Here is a 20,666-nt window from a genome sequence, read left to right as displayed (position 1 = left end):
CTACCTGGCACAGACACAACTTTTATAAAAGTAAAAAATAAAAAAAGTTTACACTGTACAGCTCTTTATTTTAGAGGTACCACTGGTAAAATAATGCTATGGAAAATAATGCCATATCTAATATAAATATTGCAGCAAAAATTTTTGCAGTAGCTCTGACGTGGGTGAGGGAAATACCAGCTATTTATAGTAATTCTTGAAAGTATTAATTCAGAACCAGAAAAAAGCTCCTAACCTAAATCGTCTTTTCTTAAAGACAGTACTCAAAAAAGGAGTATAGTCAGAAATTTGGATTATGGTTGGTTTTTTCAGAGTGATTTATTTATGTAGAGTAGCTAGTTAGGCCAAAGAGTAAAGCTATACCTAAAGTGCAATATGCTATACAGCATTTTTAGTGTGGTTTATGAGATAGGGTATGTGCACAGCCTGGACTGAAGCTACCTGGCTTTGCAGTTTACTATGTTCACCTCAAGCAGGTAGATGTGACTCACACCGACATTGTCTGTCTCTTATCTCTTGTTTTCCCCACATCACTTAATAATGGGAGCAGCTTTTCATATTTATGCGATTGCCATCATTGAGGGCTGCAGTCAATCTGACAACAGCATACCTGTGCTCTTTCTTTGGTTACCCATAGAGAAACTGTGGTAAAATTGCACTTTTCATCCTAATGTTGAATAAATTACTTCTTTACATATGCAGTAATATATTCTCCTGTCACATAACTCTTGTTATTGTTAATTGGAATTGCTTATGCTCATTGAGGGAGGAATACTTTTCATCCTGTTTTGAACGAAAATCTGTAATCTTGGATTTGCTTCTAAACTTCAGTCATGAGGAGAGCAGTGCAGGAAATTGCTGCTGTTCCACCAAATTAGCTTCTCAGATATCCTTTTAATTGGAGACCATAACTCAGATTCTTAGTATTTTAGGAAGTTGAACAGTACAAATTGAAATTCATATATTTCCAGTAAAGGCTCTGTTCAAACAAAGCTTTTATACACAGATGAGTCTGCTAACAAATAGCATGTCATATGATAATGAGGCCATGTTTTCTTATGCAGTTTCACATTTTGTAAGTGCACTGCTGTGAAATAAGTGGAGTGTTTATCTACTGTCTCTTAAACTGACAAATCTCTGCTAGGGACAAGTGTGCCCACTATAGACAGAACACAGGTATTCAAAAAAAGTCTAAACTCTTGATTAGAAACACATCACTTCCAAATGCAATAAATCACACTTGTTCAGAACATTCATTTCCGCCAAAGTATTCTGTTTTTAATGTAAAGACTTCAATTTATGTTTAAGAACAAGCAAACTATAGTACTTTGACAGCCGTTCACACTTAATTTCTTTGCATTAAACCAACAGCATTCTTTTCCACAAACATCCATTGTTAGGACAATGCTCTCAGACGGAATTTATGAGAAATGGAATTATGTTACCAAGGAGATAGCATTTACTATAATGAAGAGTAGATCCTAGAAAATGGCCCCTTTTACAGCAGCTCAGAACAGAGCCACAAAAGCAATTGATTGGTCTTGGCATTTAGTCTTATATCAGCTGTGTCATCCATAGCTTCAGGAGTGAGAACACTAATCTGAAGTGACATTTCTGTTCTGGCGGGCTTTTCTGCCCTGATGAAAGCAATTACTTCATTCCTAAATGATAATTTGCAGGAGTTTCAACCACTTTAATTGATAATTTTTTGTTCTGAGAAGTTCAATTGTGAAGTGATTAACTGATTTGGTAAATAGAAATTTAAGGTGTGAAATGTACAAGTTGCTCCAAGGTAAAGTGCTGTTTATTGGGTGCTACAAAATTGCTTGATAAAACTGCAGTTTTTCTATTATCACAAGGCTGGCAATTACTTAGTTCAACATAGGAAGAGAAAAAAAAGATCAAAACACTAGTGTTCTAGTTGTAGAGTTTGGGTTTGAAGAAATGTGTCACAGCTCACTTAATGGTTTCTGTATCAAAGTGTACATTAGTTTTAGTGGATTGTGCAGGATGGCAAGTTTGTAATCCTTAATAAACCTGCCAGGTTCCTATTATTATGTTTTAATGACTCACTTTGGAAGTAAATCCTGTTATTTAAACATTTCAACAAAGGTGCTCATTGGTGATAAAACATTCAGTTTAATGATTAGTTCAAACATACACAAATCTTTTCCTTGAATCAAGTTTACATATTTATAATAAGAGGATTCTCATCTGTGAAACCACAACCCCTAAAAACCATCCTAAGTCTCACTTTCATAATAAAATCTTTGTTTAATCAAGGTATTATTTTTTCATAAGTTTCACATTATTTTTGCAATAATTGTTAAAGCACTTTTGGCAAAATGTATTTTTGGTGTCAACAAGGGAAAGAAACGTTTTTAATGGAAATCAGTTCTAGGATATTTTCCCATATAGTGAAAAAATAATGGTCATTCCATGTGTTAAATGAGAAATATAAAGCAAAAATGAAGGTCAAATTGATTTAGCACATCAAACAGTCTTTGTCAGCCAAGCTTAATATATCCTGAGTTTGTGGAACAAATGAAATTTTGCTGCTATGTTACACTTTGCTTCCAAACAACCATTACAACTGGTTTTATATATTGTGTGAGCATCAGACCATCAAACAGTGCATCTTTACTGATGTGTTGCTGCAGTGATGATCTACAGCAGCAATCTGCCTTTTATATAAGGGCAAAATGTGCATCTATATTTAGTTGTGAAATTGGCCTATTATACTCTTGATGTTTACAGAGGCTAACATAAATTAATGATGACAGCTATGAGCAGTGCATTAGTTAAGCAGCCGAGTTTTTACCTTGAACTTGAAGGTTCCAGCTTTAACTTCCAGCATATACTATACAGCTTTCTTCACGTATTACAGAAAGTCTTCTGAAAACATTAAATGGCATTAAACGGCTTTAATTTGTGAACTAGGCCACTGATGATAATATCAGATAATGGTCTAGTTTACATTTTTGGCAAAATTTTGCCATGTGAAAATGGTGATAATTATGGTGGAGCAAAAATGAATGTCCCTGAAAAATGTTTGCTCATTGAAAAGGTCTGATTTTCCTGACTTTGAAATGAGTCAGACATCAGATATCCCTTGTCTGATGAAGAGAGCAGCTTGAGGAAGCAGTGTGGCTCACTGAGTTACATACTACACTTCCACCTGACAATCTCCTCATGCAGCTCATGTCAGCGCAAGTATAGGCACTGCGATAACTATAGATTCCAGTTAACTATGACCACAGATCTGACAAGTATGCAGGTGTTCAAAGGTTCACAAGTTAAAATGCTGAAGTCTTTGATGAATTTTTGATGGATGAATTTTTAATACAAGTCGACCTTTTTCCTTTGAGGCTGCATGCTAGATTAATTGATAAATAGTGAGACTGAGCAATGTTCGGATCTCCTAAGCAAACAAGTAGAAAAATCCATAAAAATCTGCCGTCTGGCTTCTCAGATCTACTTAAAAAAGAAAGAAGGTAAAATTTAATGTGGCTTTTGATTTTCCTCCTTTCCCCTTTTTTGGAGTTTTTTCTCTCACGAATGTAGTCTTCTCTTTTAAACAGCATAACTGTTATTATTAGTCTTTAAGTTCTTGTGCTCTCAGTTCAGAAACAATCTTTTTGAAAAGAAAATCTATGAATAGGACAGCAAAAAAGAAAAGGGCAAAGGGAAGGAGAAAACATCAAGTCAAAGTTTTCTCAAGAGAAAAGAAATCCCCAAAGATAGAAAAATGCAGTGTAGAAATTAGAGGTAAACATATTAACATACTTTCATTATCAATTTTTCAGAACTAATTGAATTAGTCTTAGGAATTTGGGAGAGGATTTTTTCTTCTTTTAATTCACATCTACGAGAGCATTATCTCTCTTGCTTCATTCTTTTATATTCACTTGTATCTACTATACTGAAAAAATATCCAGTTTCATGCATATTTGTGAACTCTCTAGAGCATAACCGTTAGAAAAACAGAACAATAACCAAAAAACCCCTTGATAATAGCAGGATTTAGGCCCCTGCTGCCACCAGCAATGATGTTTGACTTGCTAGACTGGATTTTTCAACTGCAATATGTGCAATTATGCAGTGCAGACTACTCTGCTTTCCTTCCTTCTTCTTTATTCTGATCTAAATAAATTTTTTTTGAGTCTGAAAATGTGCACTGCTGTTCAGATTAATATCCACTTGGACTGAACATTGTTTTGAGATGTCACTATTAACGTTTGAAAAAAACCTCAGGAATAAGAAGAGTCACAGAGGATTAAAATAAATAAATATTCCAAATAATTGGGTCATTTAAATATTGATGCTACTCCATTCTTTGAACTTCTAATTAAGTGTAACTGTACAATAACACCAGTGAAGTAAGAACATATTTTTATATGCCAGTACATGGTCTATAGGTGGTCATCTATAGGTGGAGTGGGATGTTATCTTAATGAATTGCCCTGGCATTAAGAATCAGCTTCTAAATGTATTCGTTATTGTAAATGGGCTAAACTGCTCTCACTGTTTGCACTGGTCAGCTTGAAGCCTCAGAAAAGATTCTTAAAGATGTTACTGTGAGGGCACAGGTAATCAATTATTCCTATAATAGATCAGAATGTATAAACATTTGTATTAGTTAAATTTTCATAGTCATGTACTATGTTGCATTGATATAGATACAGAAATTGCTTAAATAGGTTATTAATAATAGAGGAAGGGATCTAAAGATGATTTATATATAAAAATGTCCCAAGTATGGTAATACTCTATCACATCATATTAACATGGAACAAAGTAAGAAAAAGATAAGAGCATCTTTCTAGTGTAACTCATATAGAATTGCACAAATGCACACCTATGGACTCAGAAATAGCAGAAATTCATTTCCTTATGTAATGCTATAACTATGCTCAGTAGCAAGTGAGCATTCTTGTTTTCTTTGTATTGGAAAACTGTACACAGAGGGATATACATAATTGGAAGCCTCTTTCAGGTCAGTGAGGGTGCTGGATCACTTATCTCCAGTCCATATTTTTTGTCATAGATTCATTGTGCACAGTAATGTTGCGCATCCTCTCCATATATCTGATTTTTGTGAAATTGATATAACATCCATATGACTATGTCCTTTGGAGAATTAGAGAATGTTTATAGTGGATCTTTTGATCCTTGAATTTTAAAAACTAGACTAATATAAAAATACGTGTATGCTCATATTGCTTCAATCTCTATGAAGCTTGTTATAAACATTTTTAGATATTATATGTTATTTTTGCACTGTCTGGTTTTGCTGGTACTAATCCATATTATTGTTAGAGACTTAAGACATTCACTAGTGCTCGGTAACAGATGAATTAACAAGTATGAAAATGTTTAGTAATAGAAGAAAAAGTTCTGGTATACCTTTGTGAGAGTCTGCCATAGTTCTCTGCATGTAGTTAGTGGAAATGAGCAAAAACTATGATGGCACACTGCAGCCAAGCTGTCCACTGGCTTGGGCCATTCTATCTGGAGCTCAGCAGTCTGTCTGTCCCTCAAACATTGTTTTATGACCTTTGCTCCCAATCCACTGTCTGTTTGTGACAAGTCCAATGAGAGTACCATAAAACCCTAGCAGTGCTGTTGCATGAGGCTGTGCAGGGACAGGCTGATGTTTCTTAGGAGCCCAGTTTGGGGAGTCTTGCCTGTGTCAGGTTAAAGGGAACAGTGTGGGTGAAATGCAAATGTGAGCTGCCTTTCTAAAACCAGGCAAGTCTGTGATGCACCTGTTTCCAAGCGATATTTTGAAATTACAGGCAGAAATATTTATTTGTAACTGCAACCATTCTCCTGTGTTCATTCACAATGCAAATTCATATAATTAAATTTTTTCACTGTTTTTAGTGCCCAAAGTGAGACATGAAAGCACAGTATTGATATGACCCTGAGATTAGCTCAGTTGGTTAGAGCATGGTGCTAACAACGCCAGCGTTGTGGGCTTGATTCCCATATGGGTCATTCACTTAAGAGCTGGACTCAGTGATCCTTGAGGGTCCCTTCCAACTCAGAATATTCTGTGATTCTGTGAACATATGCTAAAAAATCCTTGCTAATGTAGGTCAGTGTAATTGTTGCTATGCTGTAACATGTTTGATTGCCATTAAATGCTGCAAAAATTAGCAGCTGGGATTGTCCCAACTTTAAAGTGACAGATGTCGATTGGTCAGATGTGAAGATTGTGGGTGTGAATGCATGTATATGCTTATGAATGTAAAGTATATAAAATTATGTGAAATAAAATATGAAGCAAGTTAAGCTTGGAATGACCACAAGCACAATGAAATCACAAGTGAGTTATGAGTACCAATAAAACTTTTATGCAACAGCGTATTATCATGTCTTCTGCATCTGCCATGTCTTCAATAGAAAATCTACTTTAGAAATGTCATGTATACCATTTCAGTATTATATGGAAGTATTTATTGTACCCTTTCATCTGTAAAAGCCAGACCCCCTTTATATCACTCCATCTGGAAAGGCCCTAAAAGGAAAAATAAAATATATTTTAGAAACCATATCTGAAAAAGCATTAGTTTTCAAGCCATTAAATATTCTGTTTATACGGTACTGCTTCTCAGAATTATCAGGTGCTAGCAGCTGGAAACCTCTTCATCTTCTTTAGTGGACTCTGTATATGGAAGTTCTATGAGAAATATATTCTTAAGGGAATGCATGAAGTTTCACCACTGTATGACAACATCATCCTTTTATATTGTACAGAGATGCACTCTGATCCTGATCCAATTGTCTTAGCTCCTTACCCTTCTCCACAGAAGGCAAAGAGGGAGCAGTGTATTTCCCACTGCTACTTTCTTATTGGTATCATGGATACTATATGTAGTTTCTGTTGTCTGTTGGGGGACCTTCTCTGTCCCGTGAGAGCTCTGAAACATGTGATGCTTGCTTTCTTGGTGTTTTCTGACTGTCTTTGAAATCCACTTAGCAAACATGGCTGTAGTTTCCTACACTTTTGTTTTTCTCATTAGCAGGAAAGCCTGTGAATATCTAACTTTTTTGCAGTCTGATACTTCAGTAAATTCGTTGTGTTACAGAGAGCCACCTCTAATCCCAGTGTCATATGACAGGACCTAAGATGAGTTTTGCTCCTGTTTCAATGCCACTGCTTTCTGTTGTGAGCTTCGCACCCCTCTTTTCTAGCATCCTCTTGGGATTATTAGTGCCAGTAGTTAAGCAAATCTGATAATGAGGCTGATGCTGCCTATCAGAATCACAGGTGTCAGAGAGGATAAGCAATGATGTTTAGGTCATATGTAAAGAATTCCTGCATCCTGCTGAGGAAATCACTGCTCCCAAATTAAGGACCCATTTTATCAGCATAACTGCAGTGTCCAAGACTACAAGTGTATTTTCCTAGTGGCATTATGTAGAGTAGAAATTAGGACTTGTATGCACCTATCGATGGACGCTAATGCTAAATTTAGCTTAATGCTCTGATGTCAAGAGTTCTACAGATTGCAAATTCCTTGACTTGGTTCACTATGTGAAGCTTCCACAAATGACAATATACCAAATGGCAGGGTGAAAAGCCAAGTTACTCTTAATACTGTTTCTCAGGAGTTTCTTTTTTTATCCTGTCAGCACCTTATCCCTTCTACTTTTTTATTGCAGAAATTTGAACACACATAGGTGGCTTTCAAATGATTCTGTTTGCTGACACAGGTAGCCTCCCTTTTCAGATTAACTGACTTTCATTGCAAACTGTTACTGATCCCCAGTAGCATTTTGTTTAAGTTTACATTTTAATATATTATTCAGTTTCATCTCCTGAAACCTCTACGGGACTTGTAAACTGTGGATTCAGACTCTGGTGTTGCTAAGGAATATTCTATCACTGATCAGTTTCTAACATTTTTCAATTTCAGAAGTTGCTGAGATCTGTAATGTTTCTGATTTGTTTTATAGGGATCTCCAAAAAGCTTCCTTCTTACACAGGCTTATAATTCAGTGCTTTGGAAAGGAGGTGTGAACCTCTTGGTGCAGACTTTCAGAACAGATGTAGAATCTCAGTTCTTCTGGATTCCTTGCATTTGATCTGGGACTTGAGATTCTCAAGCTTGGCTTCTGGGAGAAAAAAAGTGCAGTAACAGGTAGTAAAGGTCATGCCTTGTGCCATGAAATTGAGCTTTCACTTGCAAGCAATTGGGCAGAGACACTTGCCTGCCTTTCCCTTACGTTGCTGTTGTGGATTTTTAACCTGTAGAGGGTATATTACTTCTCTGGAATCAATTGGACAGATCATACCTCACAGAGCTGTAGCTCCCAGATTTCTGTATCAACGCAAAATACTTCTGTGTTATATTTAATACGTCTTTTGAGGGATTTTCCACATCTGTGATTGTAGATTTTTTAAAATTTGAAATTGGATAGAGATGCATGCACGAGTAGTGCAAAATCTTATTTTTCAGGTTCTTTTTTTTCCTAGAATCTAATTTACAAATCAAGCTCCTAGCATTCTATATAGAGTTCATAATGTATGTAGTTTATGTACTTAATGTGTGATTCAGTGGGATTGTAGATTTTTACCTGTGGGTAAGGATGTGCTGTCTCCTTCTATATCTTTATCTTACTATCCTTCTTAACTAGATTGTCTTTTTGAATATATTGGTATGGAATTGTGTAGGGAATGTAATGTGTTAACCCTTCTCAGGGAAGTTGCATGGTGCGATTTCATTTGTGTGTTAAGGGCCCAGCTGATATGCGCTTTCAAATCTGAGGTGGCAGAGATGACTACAAAAATGGAGGTGGTTAAGAATATTAAAATAAAATAACCTCTCTAGTTTATTTCCACATTAGAAAAACAGGTAAATAGAGCTCTTAGATTCATAGTGTAGTATCTGTGTGCTTCAGTTCTACTGATTTGGATCATATGCCAGAATGCTTTTGTAGATCTGGCCATTATGATTTTTTCTTTAAAAAAAGGGTGTTAGGAATGATTGTAGTAGCTTGAGAGAAGCTGTTCCATTATAAACAAGTTGAATTCCAGCTCTGTTGTAAACCAATGATTAGTTATTAGAATTGTGGCTTTAACTTCATCAAATTAATAAGTAAACAAATGAAGCAAAAATAGACTCCTAGTGAGGGGAAAAGAACAGTTTCTACTTGCTTTATGCAGCAGCTGACAGGAACCAGCCACAGCATCAGCACCAAGGCAGAGATATGGTGAAGCTTATAATATCCTGACTTGAACACTGCAATGTATAAAATCCAACCAAACCAACCAACCAACCAAAACTTGAAAAACCTCCCATTAAAACAAAAGAGGCAATATGAACATTTCTTTGGCCCAAAACATGCAAGAAAAAAAGTAAAATGCTTTTTCCTTGCAAAGCTGTATTATTATATATTGAAACTTGAGTTTCCTTTGAGTTACAAGGAAAAATCATGAGAAGATCCCAGTGGTTAACCAGGGTCATCACACTGTGCATGCAGCAATTTTAGACCAATTAAAAAAATAGCCCAGGAGTAAAATCGGAGTTACCTTTGTGTGCTCAGTATGGGCAGCAGCAAGTGATACATTGATGCAACAGGAGCTCTAACACTGTAAAACAGAAGGTTGTTTCTGACCAAAAAGTAGTCAGTTGCTATATATGTGGTAGTGAATTACAATAAAAAATACGAAACACACAACTGTATTAACTGCTTGCTCACCCGTCTGACGAATGTTAATGTTTCCACTGCAAAGACAGTGGAACAACTGCTAAAGAACAGCTTCACGAACCCCAGGAAGGTTTACGTTCTTGCACCAGACTTAAACTTCTGGGACTCAGACGATACCTGTTTGGTCATCTTGGCTGCATTGCAGCCCCTGTCAGAGGTGGCACACACTTGAGTCATCTGCTTTTAAACTTTTCCTAAGAGTCAGAATTTGGCACAAATTAAGGCAAAGTGGGCTTACAGTGAGTCGGGAGAAGCAATGGCACCTAGGCAGATAAACCCCATGTACACAGCATTCTTGTGATTTTTTTCTTGAGACTGACAGCAGAAAAAGGAAGGGCAGGCTAGGAAAAAAGTGGCTGAAATGAATTGAGTAATTACATATGTTGAATACTACTGAAACTCAATTATTTTCATTAATTTTAATCATTCAAGTCTGACGTATGATTTAATATATCCTGGAGTCTATAGCTCCATATGCAACAGCATTTTGAAAATGTGGCAATTTGTAGAGAAGACCAGCACTGAAAAAACAAATTGTTTAAATGTGATAGAACACTAATATTGATGAATGTCCCACTTTGTTATTTTCTTTCAGTTTACAAGCTTTGCGGAAGGAAAAGTCTCGAGATGCTGCTCGCTCTCGTCGGGGAAAGGAGAACTTTGAATTCTATGAGTTGGCAAAGTTGTTGCCGCTGCCTGCAGCCATTACCAGCCAGCTTGACAAGGCATCCATCATCCGACTTACAATTAGCTATCTGAAAATGAGGGATTTTGCTAATCAAGGTGATCCTCCATGGAACTTGAGAATGGAAGGACCTCCACCTAATACATCAGTAAAAGGTATGGAGTAAATATGTTGTGCAGTGTCGAATATGGCAGCCTGTAGTAACCTCTAAATTGAAATTTTTACCATAATCCTTTCTTCTTTCCCTGCATATCAAATCCTTTAAAGGGATTCAAATGTGGAAATCTGAGGTCTGCATGAGAAAGACACCATGTGAAGGTGAAATAAACCTCTTATTTTATTTATTTTTTATTTAACAACGAAGCAATAGTTGTGACTATTACAGCTGTAAGTCTTCTGGGTGACATAGACTAAATTGTTTGAAGTTATTTAGCTTTTATTATGTTGTTTTGTTTCAGTATTTTATGTAAGGATGCGTTTGAGAGGAACATGGTTTTATTCCTTGATTTGAGAACTCAAACTGTTAATTCTCTGACTATACCTTAAAGCTAGAATCATGTATTTCTGAAGTTTGAGAGCACCACATCTATATATTTAAATCTTCAGGTGAGAGACAAGGATTTTATTATTTTGTAATGTCTATAGAAATTATTTTGACTTCTGAGCCACTAGGCATCTATCAACATTTCAGACAAAATAAGCTTTTTCACTATTAAGCAACTTCTTTCCATGCTCAAACAAGCAGTCAGGCTGAAAAAACAGTGTTTTAGATGTGAATTGCCACAAATTCAGGTAAAGGCGGAATCAGTTTTTGAATCTGTGTGCATGTTGGTTTACTTATATAAAGTGGATTCTTTTTGTAATTTTTTGGGGTTTATATTTTTTTTACTTATGCACTCATGTCAATGATTGTGGTCTTGCTGTCTAATAAGTGTTTTAAATTAGTGAGCAAGCTCCATTATCAGAAACCAGGGTTACTACAGCCTGGGATTTCTGGTTGTCCTGGCTTTGACAGCATAGACAGCATTCCGCTTTATTTTAGCTACCAATCTCACATTTTGGAGGAAACATATTTTGAAAGAGGCATATGACATTTGATCACTTCAAGTTTTTTCCACACATTATGAAATATAAACTCTTAATCTATACTTAGATAGGATGTATATAGAATGAGGCAAAAGAAAAACCACCTTTAAGGGTGGAGGAGGGAGATGGAAATAGAATCTTATTTGTCAGCCCACAACTGTCCATGAAGGGTTACTGGTACTGGTGGTGCAAAGGGCTTTTACCTACTCTTCCATTTAAAGGAAGTGATATTAGTTAAGAAAAGTTACAATTTTCCATTGATGGAGATAGGCATGGAGGGCAAAACTGAAGCACTTTCAGGGTGAGGATTTAGTAGCTGGACATAGTTGTGTCATTTCGTATATTTAATTTATATTATCTGCCACATCATATAAAATTCTCACAGAGGGAAAAAAGATAATAATTATATCATCCAGGACATGAGTATAACATGGTTCATCAGGCTTCCAATATAATATGCAAATATTTCCCATTTTTGCAGGATGAGAGTTTATTCTTACTCTCAGGCAATTAAACAGTGTTTCAAGGTGGATGTAAAGTGGACTCTGCTGTACGATCTGTGATCTGTCTGTGCTTCTACAAGCTGTCCTGTATTACTGAAAGTCTGAGCTCTGCAGATCTCCGTGTATGTCTTCAGGGTATTGGGGATCTGTTTTTCATTATCCTCTTGTGGAACATATACTGAAATACCAAAGCTTCCTTTTTGTACAAAATTCTAATAAAGAAAAGAATTTTAAGGGAGAATGAAATCTTACTCTTAGACAACTGCATAGATAGTCTGACCTAGGTTAACATGTTTCTTCCTGTAAAAAGCTGGGTGTTTAATGCCTGTTCACCCTATCTGATAACCCTGCTCCTCCACCCATCTAGCAATACAGTTTCTGTTCCTCTAGGGGTTAGGGTTGTATGGGCTCTGAGGAAGGGGTTTTGCCTTTTTCTTTTCCCGTTTGCGTGCTTAGCTTTATAGTAAGCAGGATTGTATTAGTTATGTGTCAGTATATTGAAACAATTTTGATGAAACAGTGTTTCATTGTGTAAGACTTCCCCATAAGCAGGTTTAACTGTATAGTGCAGGTATATTTTATTACTTTCCCTGTTCTCCTTACATAGAAACCTGTTAACACATTCTGATCAAACATTCATGAAATTACATCAAAAGAAATTCAGATTCGTTTATTAAGGTTGCTTTTTGCTGCCCTTGAAGTTCATTTGTATAAACAAGCTCACAAAAATAGCTTGCAGCTTCATGTGAAGTATGGTTGATAAACCTACAATAAAACACTAGAAACTATACTATGTGTACGCCTGAGCAATCTTCTGAATAGACTTAAAGGTATTTGGAAAATTATATGAGAGGTACTTATGTTGCGTAGGCAACTGCTTTTTTTCTTTCTCCCAAATGTGCTGGTCTGCTTGTGTTAATCATTCAGTTTAAAAGCTTAGTTTTAAATGTTTCCTCCAGTACTGTACAGCAATTTAATAATTTTAATTTAATATTTCAGAAAGGTCCTTTACTCTGCCCTGTATTTATCACAGCTTTTCTTAGAAGTCGGTAAAAGCTCATGAGTTTGTTTTCTTATGCCTGTTGAGTAGTGATCACTACAAGTTGTGCTTGCAAATGAGCACTCAGGTATCTCATATAATATTTTCAGAGTCAATTACTTCATGGAAATATCTTGAGCAATTGGAAAGCAACAGATAGTTTTCTCCATTATTTTAGAAAAATCTGTATTGTTTTAATACAGATCAAATCTACAATGAACATTATGCATTATTCAAGAAATGACCAGGCATTCTCAGCAGTGTTTCAGCTAAATAACTGATGATTGTAACCTTTAAAGAAATCTCATTGTGGTGACTATTGGTAAATCATTTCTCCATTCGTAGTAATCTTTATTTAGAGGTGATCTAGAAACCATTATATCTTTTATTAATCTTAAAAGCAATAGGTAATGATTTGACATTTACTAAAAATGGAAATATTTTCCATCTTTTAATGCAGCAGACTTCAGTTATTTTTCTTTTGGTCCTTTGTCTAAGGCTTTCTGTGTATAGGAAGTCTTAGTCCATGTAAACAAATATACACATAACTAATAGCAGATGATTTTAAAGATAATTTTTAAAGACCAGAACATGATTCTATATGGCAGAAAATAATCAAGAAAGTTATTTAGAGACAGTAGGAATAAAATTACCATTTTTGATAGTACATAAAATATGCACTAATTTGCAGTACCTCTGTCTTGATCCTTCCAAAAGTCTTTATTCTGAGTTTTGGGTGTGTTCTGAGATATATAATCTGCTGATCAATTTTTTGAACTAAAAAGGTGAGTTTTTAGGAACTTATCTGGGAATGGAGGTATTTTCATGGTATAGCCAGTAAGTGGTGCTTTACATGGCATGGCAATTGAAAACATCCTTTGCATTCTGGTGCTAGGCCCTGTAGTCCTGTTCCACCATCAAATTCTTGTGAGAACCTTCTTATTTTAGAATATTGTCTTCCAGTGATTGACTCAAAGTTTCTTTGAATTTTTTGCACAAACTGTTTCTCCAAGTGTTCAAAGATCCTTTTTTCTTTTGAAGTGAGGAAAGGAAGGGAGAGGAGGAGTGAGAGGCACAGTGATATTCTTTGGTGTGTTGACTCTTTTTGGCTGAGGTAAAGTCACACTGTGTATTTTGGTTTTGGGCAGTCTTTGGGACATTGGTTCTGACTTGTGACCATTGTCTCTATAAAAAGAAGGCTCATGACTGTGTCTTGAACAAAGTTCCCACCATTTACCATTTCTGTTTCTTTTGAAGCAGCAATTAAACCTAGTAGTCTATGCCTAATTTTGCCAACCGTTATCCTGGAAATTTGCCATGATGATATCAAAATCATTATTGAATTTTAATTCCTTTTTTCATTGAAGTGAGGTTTAATTTCTGTCTTTGGGGATCCAAGTGTTTGTGCAAGGCCGTGATTCTAATTTCCTGCTGAAGAAGTGTCACATGGATTCTAGAGTATGTAAGACAACTGTGGGCATGTCAAGTTAAAAGTGGGGTTATCTATCATGAGTTTTATTTTCAGAAGCCGAGTCTTCACATTTTATGTTATTTAAGGAAAATCTTACTATTCTGCTGTAAGAGCACAGGTGAAAAGCTGAGGAGTGAAAAGGACTTCAGGAAATAGTGCTGACTGACTGGTGGATTGCTTAAAGAATGTCCCTTCTAGTTTACACATCTCTGCTTTTAGTGTTCCATGTTCTGCAATTATGTAGTTTTACACATGTATTCTGGAATTAAGATATATCAGTATGAGAAGAAATCAGACACTGTCAGAAGTATTTGAGGTGTACTGAAATATTTCTCATCCGAATTGTTCTTTAATCTAAGTAAATATTGCTCTTAAAAGCTACTTGCAATAAATCACTCAATCTTATATCAATTCTGCATTCATAATGAGATTTTTAAAAAAAATTGATGGCAAGAAGAAAAAAGTTAAAACGAAATTACACCTGTTTCCTTTCAACTAGCATGTTTTTCAAGGGATCCATTCTCAAAATAAACAAAGTATGTAAGTGTAGCTTGAAAATGAACTTGATGTCTTATGTACTGTGGGACTTGGGGTTGAGGAAATAAGTCCAGCACTTTGAATTCTGCGGGAAAGAAAACAAGCAATAATGATAATTGGAAAGTATGGTAATTGTTATTCCAAATGTCAAGTGGAATTGCTTTCATTAATTTAAATATCTTTTTCCAACAATTTTTGTACTGGATATGTATGCGTTAATAAGAGATAAATAAGTTGTTCCCTGCTGCATGATCTCATTGTGGAAACACTTTAAATAGCATTACCTGTTGTTAGCCTTTTCTGTTTCAAATGGAGCATTGTCTTCTGAGCAGGAGGTGTCATGTAGTATAACCATTTCCCTGCCAAAACCCACAAGCCTTCCAGTAAGACCAACCTTTTGTTCTGAACCACTACACAATTCTGTCTCAGGGTAACCATCTACAGGGACAAAGAAATGAGAATTAACTCTTTGCCAGTGTTTTTGGCCTAAGACATTATTTTTCACTGTTGAAAGTGAAAAAGTAAATCAGATTAAAAGAGCATAACTCAGATGAATTGGTGTTATTCCTTGTTACGAAGAGAGTCTCCAAATCTTGCCATCCCACTTTGTGCAGAACTTCTGATCTTGTGCTGGAGAATTCTTGATAGCCCTGTAATTTATTTCTCTCCATCTTGTGGTATAATTGCATGTTTCTCATGCTTATGAGAATCTGATCCCTGTGTTTATAGAGGCCACTATGAAGTGCTCTGACTGTGTATTGGTATCAAACACTGATTGTAAGTATAATGTTTATCCATTGTAAACGTCTTTATGTGGCTATTGGGGCAGTGCAGCTGTAGCAGTTGAAAGCTTAGTCATTGACCTCTTACATAAGTTAAAGGTGATTAGGTGTTGTTTGAATGTAGAAATTGAGTGCTGAAAACTTCAGGAGGTCAGTGGTAAAACGCCAATGCTCTCTATGAGAACTATTGATGGTTTTCTGGTATGAAAGATACAGAACCCAATAGCTCAGTTTGGATTTCATTGCAATAGATAAGATGAATTGATTATGGGACTCAGAGTTGGTGGTTGCCTGGTGACAAGGGATCACAACCTGATTGCTTTCAGTCTCTGAAAATAGAGGAGGATGCCAACTAATAAACTTAGTACTTTTGAGAGTTTAATTGACTAATGGGGAAACTTATATGTGAAACTGACTGTGAGAAAAAATTTTGATGGAAAAAATTAGAATGAAAGTTGACTAGAACTCTTAAAGAAAAAAAATTATAAAATTACCATTTTCTGTACACCTGAGAACTCTAAAATTACATCCTTTTTGAGAATGAAAGTAAAATAATTATTTTGAGAAAGTATGCATGTTTATTTATCTAAAACTTAGGAAATTAAAGGGAAATATATAGCAAGATAAACTGGTATGTCTGAGGTGCAGAATGCTGGCAAAGACAAGTAGAGACACTAAGGAAAAATCTGAGATTAGAAAAAATGGGTTTGTGTGTTTTAGAAATGTGAGACCATTCTGGCAACTGCATAGGCTCTTTAGCAGTAAGGTACAGTAAATCTACTGATGTAGAACAGCTTAATAAAGTTTATGTAAATGCTTGCCTGCACAGAATCCATTCTACACGTTTCAGTTAACGGCAGTGTTGAAGAAGCATATGCAATCAAGCCATCAACATCAGAGGAGGAGAATTTGCTTCTCAGAGTTCATAGTTTGGTGAACTTGGGAGAGTTAGGTTTAGCTTTACAGTTGAACTTGATCATCTTAAATGTCTTTTCCAATCTGAATGATTGTCTGATTCTATATCATAGCTTCTTCATCAAAATGACATTATTATAGCTTATTGTGGTTTTGTCTTGTTTGATCATCCTTGTTTCTCCCTCAAGCTTCTCATGCAAAAGGATTCTGCTGCTAGAATGCAAAAGCTGGAGTCCCAAACAGGAAGCTCCAAGAACTGAGTCCTCTGTGTTTGAGTCATGTCCATACATGATGAATGCTGTCTCTATAATTTCTGCTGGGAAAATAAGAAATGTTTCTTTAGTGCCTATATCAAACGTTTAAACATACTTGTAAAAGATGTGCTGAAAAACCAGAGTGAGAAAATCCTTGACATCTCCATAGTATCCACACGCCTGTCCGAGTTGTAGTTGTCACAGTTCTGTGTTGCTTGGATAGGTTACTTGCTATGGTACAAGCCAGGGAATCTGAAACCCTTGGGCATCATCATCCCAAATCCCAGCCGGCAGTGTTTCTCAGATATTCCAGAACTGTTGAATAAATTGTCTGTTCTACAGACAATGGTTGGGTTACCTCTGAGATAGCCTGATACAGTTTTTAGGATCATCCATTCTTTCAAAGTGTTGATGGTGTGTAGTTTGTAGTACTGAGTTGTTTTAGCCTCAAATCAATTGTAGGCAAAATATTGGGAAATTTCTTGCACTAAATGGATAAAAGTAAAATTGTATATTTTTTTCAATGAACATGGGTAAATAGGAAGTAATTCTTATATAACAAATCCAGATTAATTCTCTGAAAATGCAAGTTCAGTTAATTAGGATATACGTTGTATCTTGAAATGTTTTTAAGGCGTTTGCTGTCCTAGTGAATAAGAATTATTTTTTTTAAAATACTGGAAGAAAGTTATATAGGCAGAACCAAATTAAATACATCAACTATACAACTAATTGATCTTGGAAAGCAGATCAAAATGAATGTTACTGTTAAGAAAGGAGTTTCTGTGTTTTTTCGGCAGAAACTTCTCTGGGCATGATCATCAGTGAACTGGGAGTAAACGTGGCTGAAATGTGATTTAAAATTTGCAAATTACAATGATGTTTGCATCATAAACCACAATCTATGCAGCTTAGTAAATCAAACTTCCCAAGATGTATTTGTTTCAGTATGAGAAGATTGTTATTATTAATATGATTATTATTGTTAATGTAATGTTTGTCTTTGCTGTCCTAAACTCCAGGCTACTGGAGTTAAAAGGTTTGGAAATGTTACGGGGTTTTTATGAAGCAGAACAGGAGTAATGGGAAAAACATTTCAAGTTCAGCTCTTCTTTTTTCTTGCATGAACAAAGGCATGAAAAGAGCCTACCTGATCCTTTGAGTTCTGCTAGCAGAAATGATAGAATGATTTAGTTTCTCATGGTGCTTTATTTGTATCATAAAAAGTTCTATCCATCACTTCTGTGGAGACACAACACATTTACTGCTGGTAACAAGTTAATACTTTTTCTAAAATGTTGTCAATCAGATGTCAGTCCCTGGAAGAGTTTATTGCTAGAACTCCACCTTACAACTTAACAATTAAATGAGAAAACAACAACACATTAAGTGTTTTTAAGAGAAAGAAAATGGAAAAGGTGGCTTTATCACCTTTTCTCTCACTCCCAGCCACTACTGAATTTCCATTCTATTACACTGCAATTCATCTTCCTTTGTCTTCTTGTGCTGTTACACTGACTTGGTCATTTTTGCATTTTCAGTATATTCTTTAATACAGCTGATTTTTCTTAGGCCTTTGGAGTTCTTTTTAGTCTTTAGCTGAAACACTGAATATGCATAATGTCTTCACGTACTCAGCTTCCAGTGCTGACTCTCTCCTTTTTGTAGTCCTGCATTTTTCTCTACATCTTTGCGTTCTTAATGCAGTCTTGCTAATGAAAACAACCTGACAAAGTCTATTAATATTTAAAAGAAACCCCAAAATTTTTAACTTCTTACTTTGTTCTTTCTTCCTTCAACATTTATATCTTTCTTTGAACAGTAGTCCATATCATGTCATTAACAATTCACTCCTGAGTTGAGAACATACCTCCTTCATTCCAGCAAGAAGATGATGGGTGTTGTCATTACAACTGATTGTTGAGAACATTGTTGGTATAGCCTGAGTGGTTTTTGGCAAGAGCATGGGCTTCAGACTTGCAGGGTTGAATTTTCAGGAGAATCACAGTATTGACTGTTGCATTGGCTCCAACCTTAGTAATGATAATAAAATAGGCCAGGGAAAACTTTCAAATTAAAACCAGGTTAATTTCTTGCCACTATGTAATGACACGGATTTTCATCCAGTAGAAATTTCTATGTAAAAGTCAGTGCCACAACAGTCCTCTTTTCCAAAGCTCTTAATATAATGCTTCCATATGATTTTTGGATTCATGTTTTATATTGCATGGTTTAGCTCCAGGTGATCTTTTTTAGAAGCATGAATATCTTAAATTAAATATGCAGTCTACATAACTTTTCCAAATAACTCACATGATAGGGTTAGCCAATTACAGATGTGCAGTGAATTCTGTGTGCCAAAAGTGCTTGCTCTGCTTTTTGCTTTTAGTAGTCAGAAACAGTAATCACTTCTTTAGTTTCTGATATGTAAAATGAAAAAAGGCTGTTAACTATCTGTAAATTGCAATATCTGATAAAACTTTTATTTGTCTTTCTATTTGTCTTTTTATTTGTCCTTTCTGAACAGAAGCAAAGTGCCTTTGCTATGAAGACTATTTTGGGCAAAGTCTCAGTCAAGCTTGATATTGTTGTGCACCATTTTGAAAATGAAAGCTGTTGAGGAATTGGATCTTGTGGTTGGATTTAACAGTTTCAGTATAGCTTTCATACCTTAGTCTCCTCAGCTGGCCAGAGAATGCAGGGACATATGTAAAGCCCTGCTAAATTCAAGGTAGCTTAGCCTTTGCTTTTTCTCTTATTCTAGTTTATTTGTTTCTGGGTCATCTGAAGTTCTACCCTATATCTCCCATTGAATGAATGCTGCTTTTAGATCTTATTGAGTCTGTTGCAGAGATAATGAATGCATCTGTATGAATAAATAGATGAACCAACTGATAATGAATGTAGTGGAAACTTAAAAAAACCAGACAGGGAATGCCAAGAAAGAATAAAGCAGTGAAAATGAACGGGCATTTATATTACTTGTTTTACCAAGAGTTACATCACTCGATATTACAGATAAAAATTTATGACTCAAAGAAAGTATTTTGTTTGAAATGAAAGAAAACAAAAAATCTTTTTGAAATAGGAAGAGTAAATCTGTTTTCCATTTTGCATGTTTGCAATTATATAGTTATTAGTACTTTCTAAACTGACTGTCTCAATATTTGAAGTAAATAATAGAGCCCTGGAAGGGAATTTAGAAGTATATGGACTTAATAACAGTTCTTATTTTGATGTAGTAGTTATATTAGATATTTTTGGTCAACAGAACAGGATTTAAATGCTGAAAGTAGATCCAGCAATCTTAAAGACCAAAGTGCAGTGATTTTATATCTATATAATATGCAAGTATAACCACAGTCTGACTGAAGTTTGACCACAATATCAACGCAGCTTAATTTCTGCAACTGTTCTCTTTGAAGCCTGAGGAAGGAAATCAAGTTTCCACCAAATCCCTATGCTCTTGTGGTCTCCCATTTCAATCAGGGGTATAAAAGTAGAATACAATGAATCCATAGTAAAGACTTTCCCAGGACATTAGAGAGATCAGTAAAAACTGTTTCCATTAGCTGTCAGTAATTAAAGAACACTCTTCATAGAGAGCTTACAATTTAGAGAACATGTAAGCCTCTAAAACTGTCCGAGATTGCAAGCAAAATAAGAATCTCTAC

At 35.5% G+C, this 20,666-nt stretch overlaps 1 protein-coding gene across 5 annotated transcripts in view; it reads left to right on the top strand.

Annotated features, from left to right (window-relative positions):
• The window catches only part of NPAS3 (neuronal PAS domain protein 3), a 605,164-nt gene that overhangs the window by 176,485 nt on the left and 408,013 nt on the right, over positions 1-20,666 (top strand). For 3 of the 5 annotated variants that reach the window (XM_071557955.1, XM_071557954.1, XM_071557957.1), the window contains one exon: positions 10,316-10,560. In XM_071557955.1, the coding sequence (XP_071414056.1) occupies positions 10,316-10,560 (245 nt within the window). Of the gene's footprint in view, positions 1-10,315; positions 10,561-10,672; positions 10,724-20,666 lie in introns of all 5 variants that reach the window. The other 2 variants (XM_071557953.1, XM_071557956.1) reach the window with 1 other exon arrangement.

The sequence above is a fragment of the Pithys albifrons genome, chromosome 6, assembly GCF_047495875.1.
Source record: "Pithys albifrons albifrons isolate INPA30051 chromosome 6, PitAlb_v1, whole genome shotgun sequence".
Classification (NCBI taxonomy): Eukaryota; Metazoa; Chordata; class Aves; order Passeriformes; family Thamnophilidae; genus Pithys; species Pithys albifrons.
The sequence above is the reverse complement of the archived record's forward strand: the minus strand, read 5'-3'. Positions and strand labels throughout refer to the sequence as shown.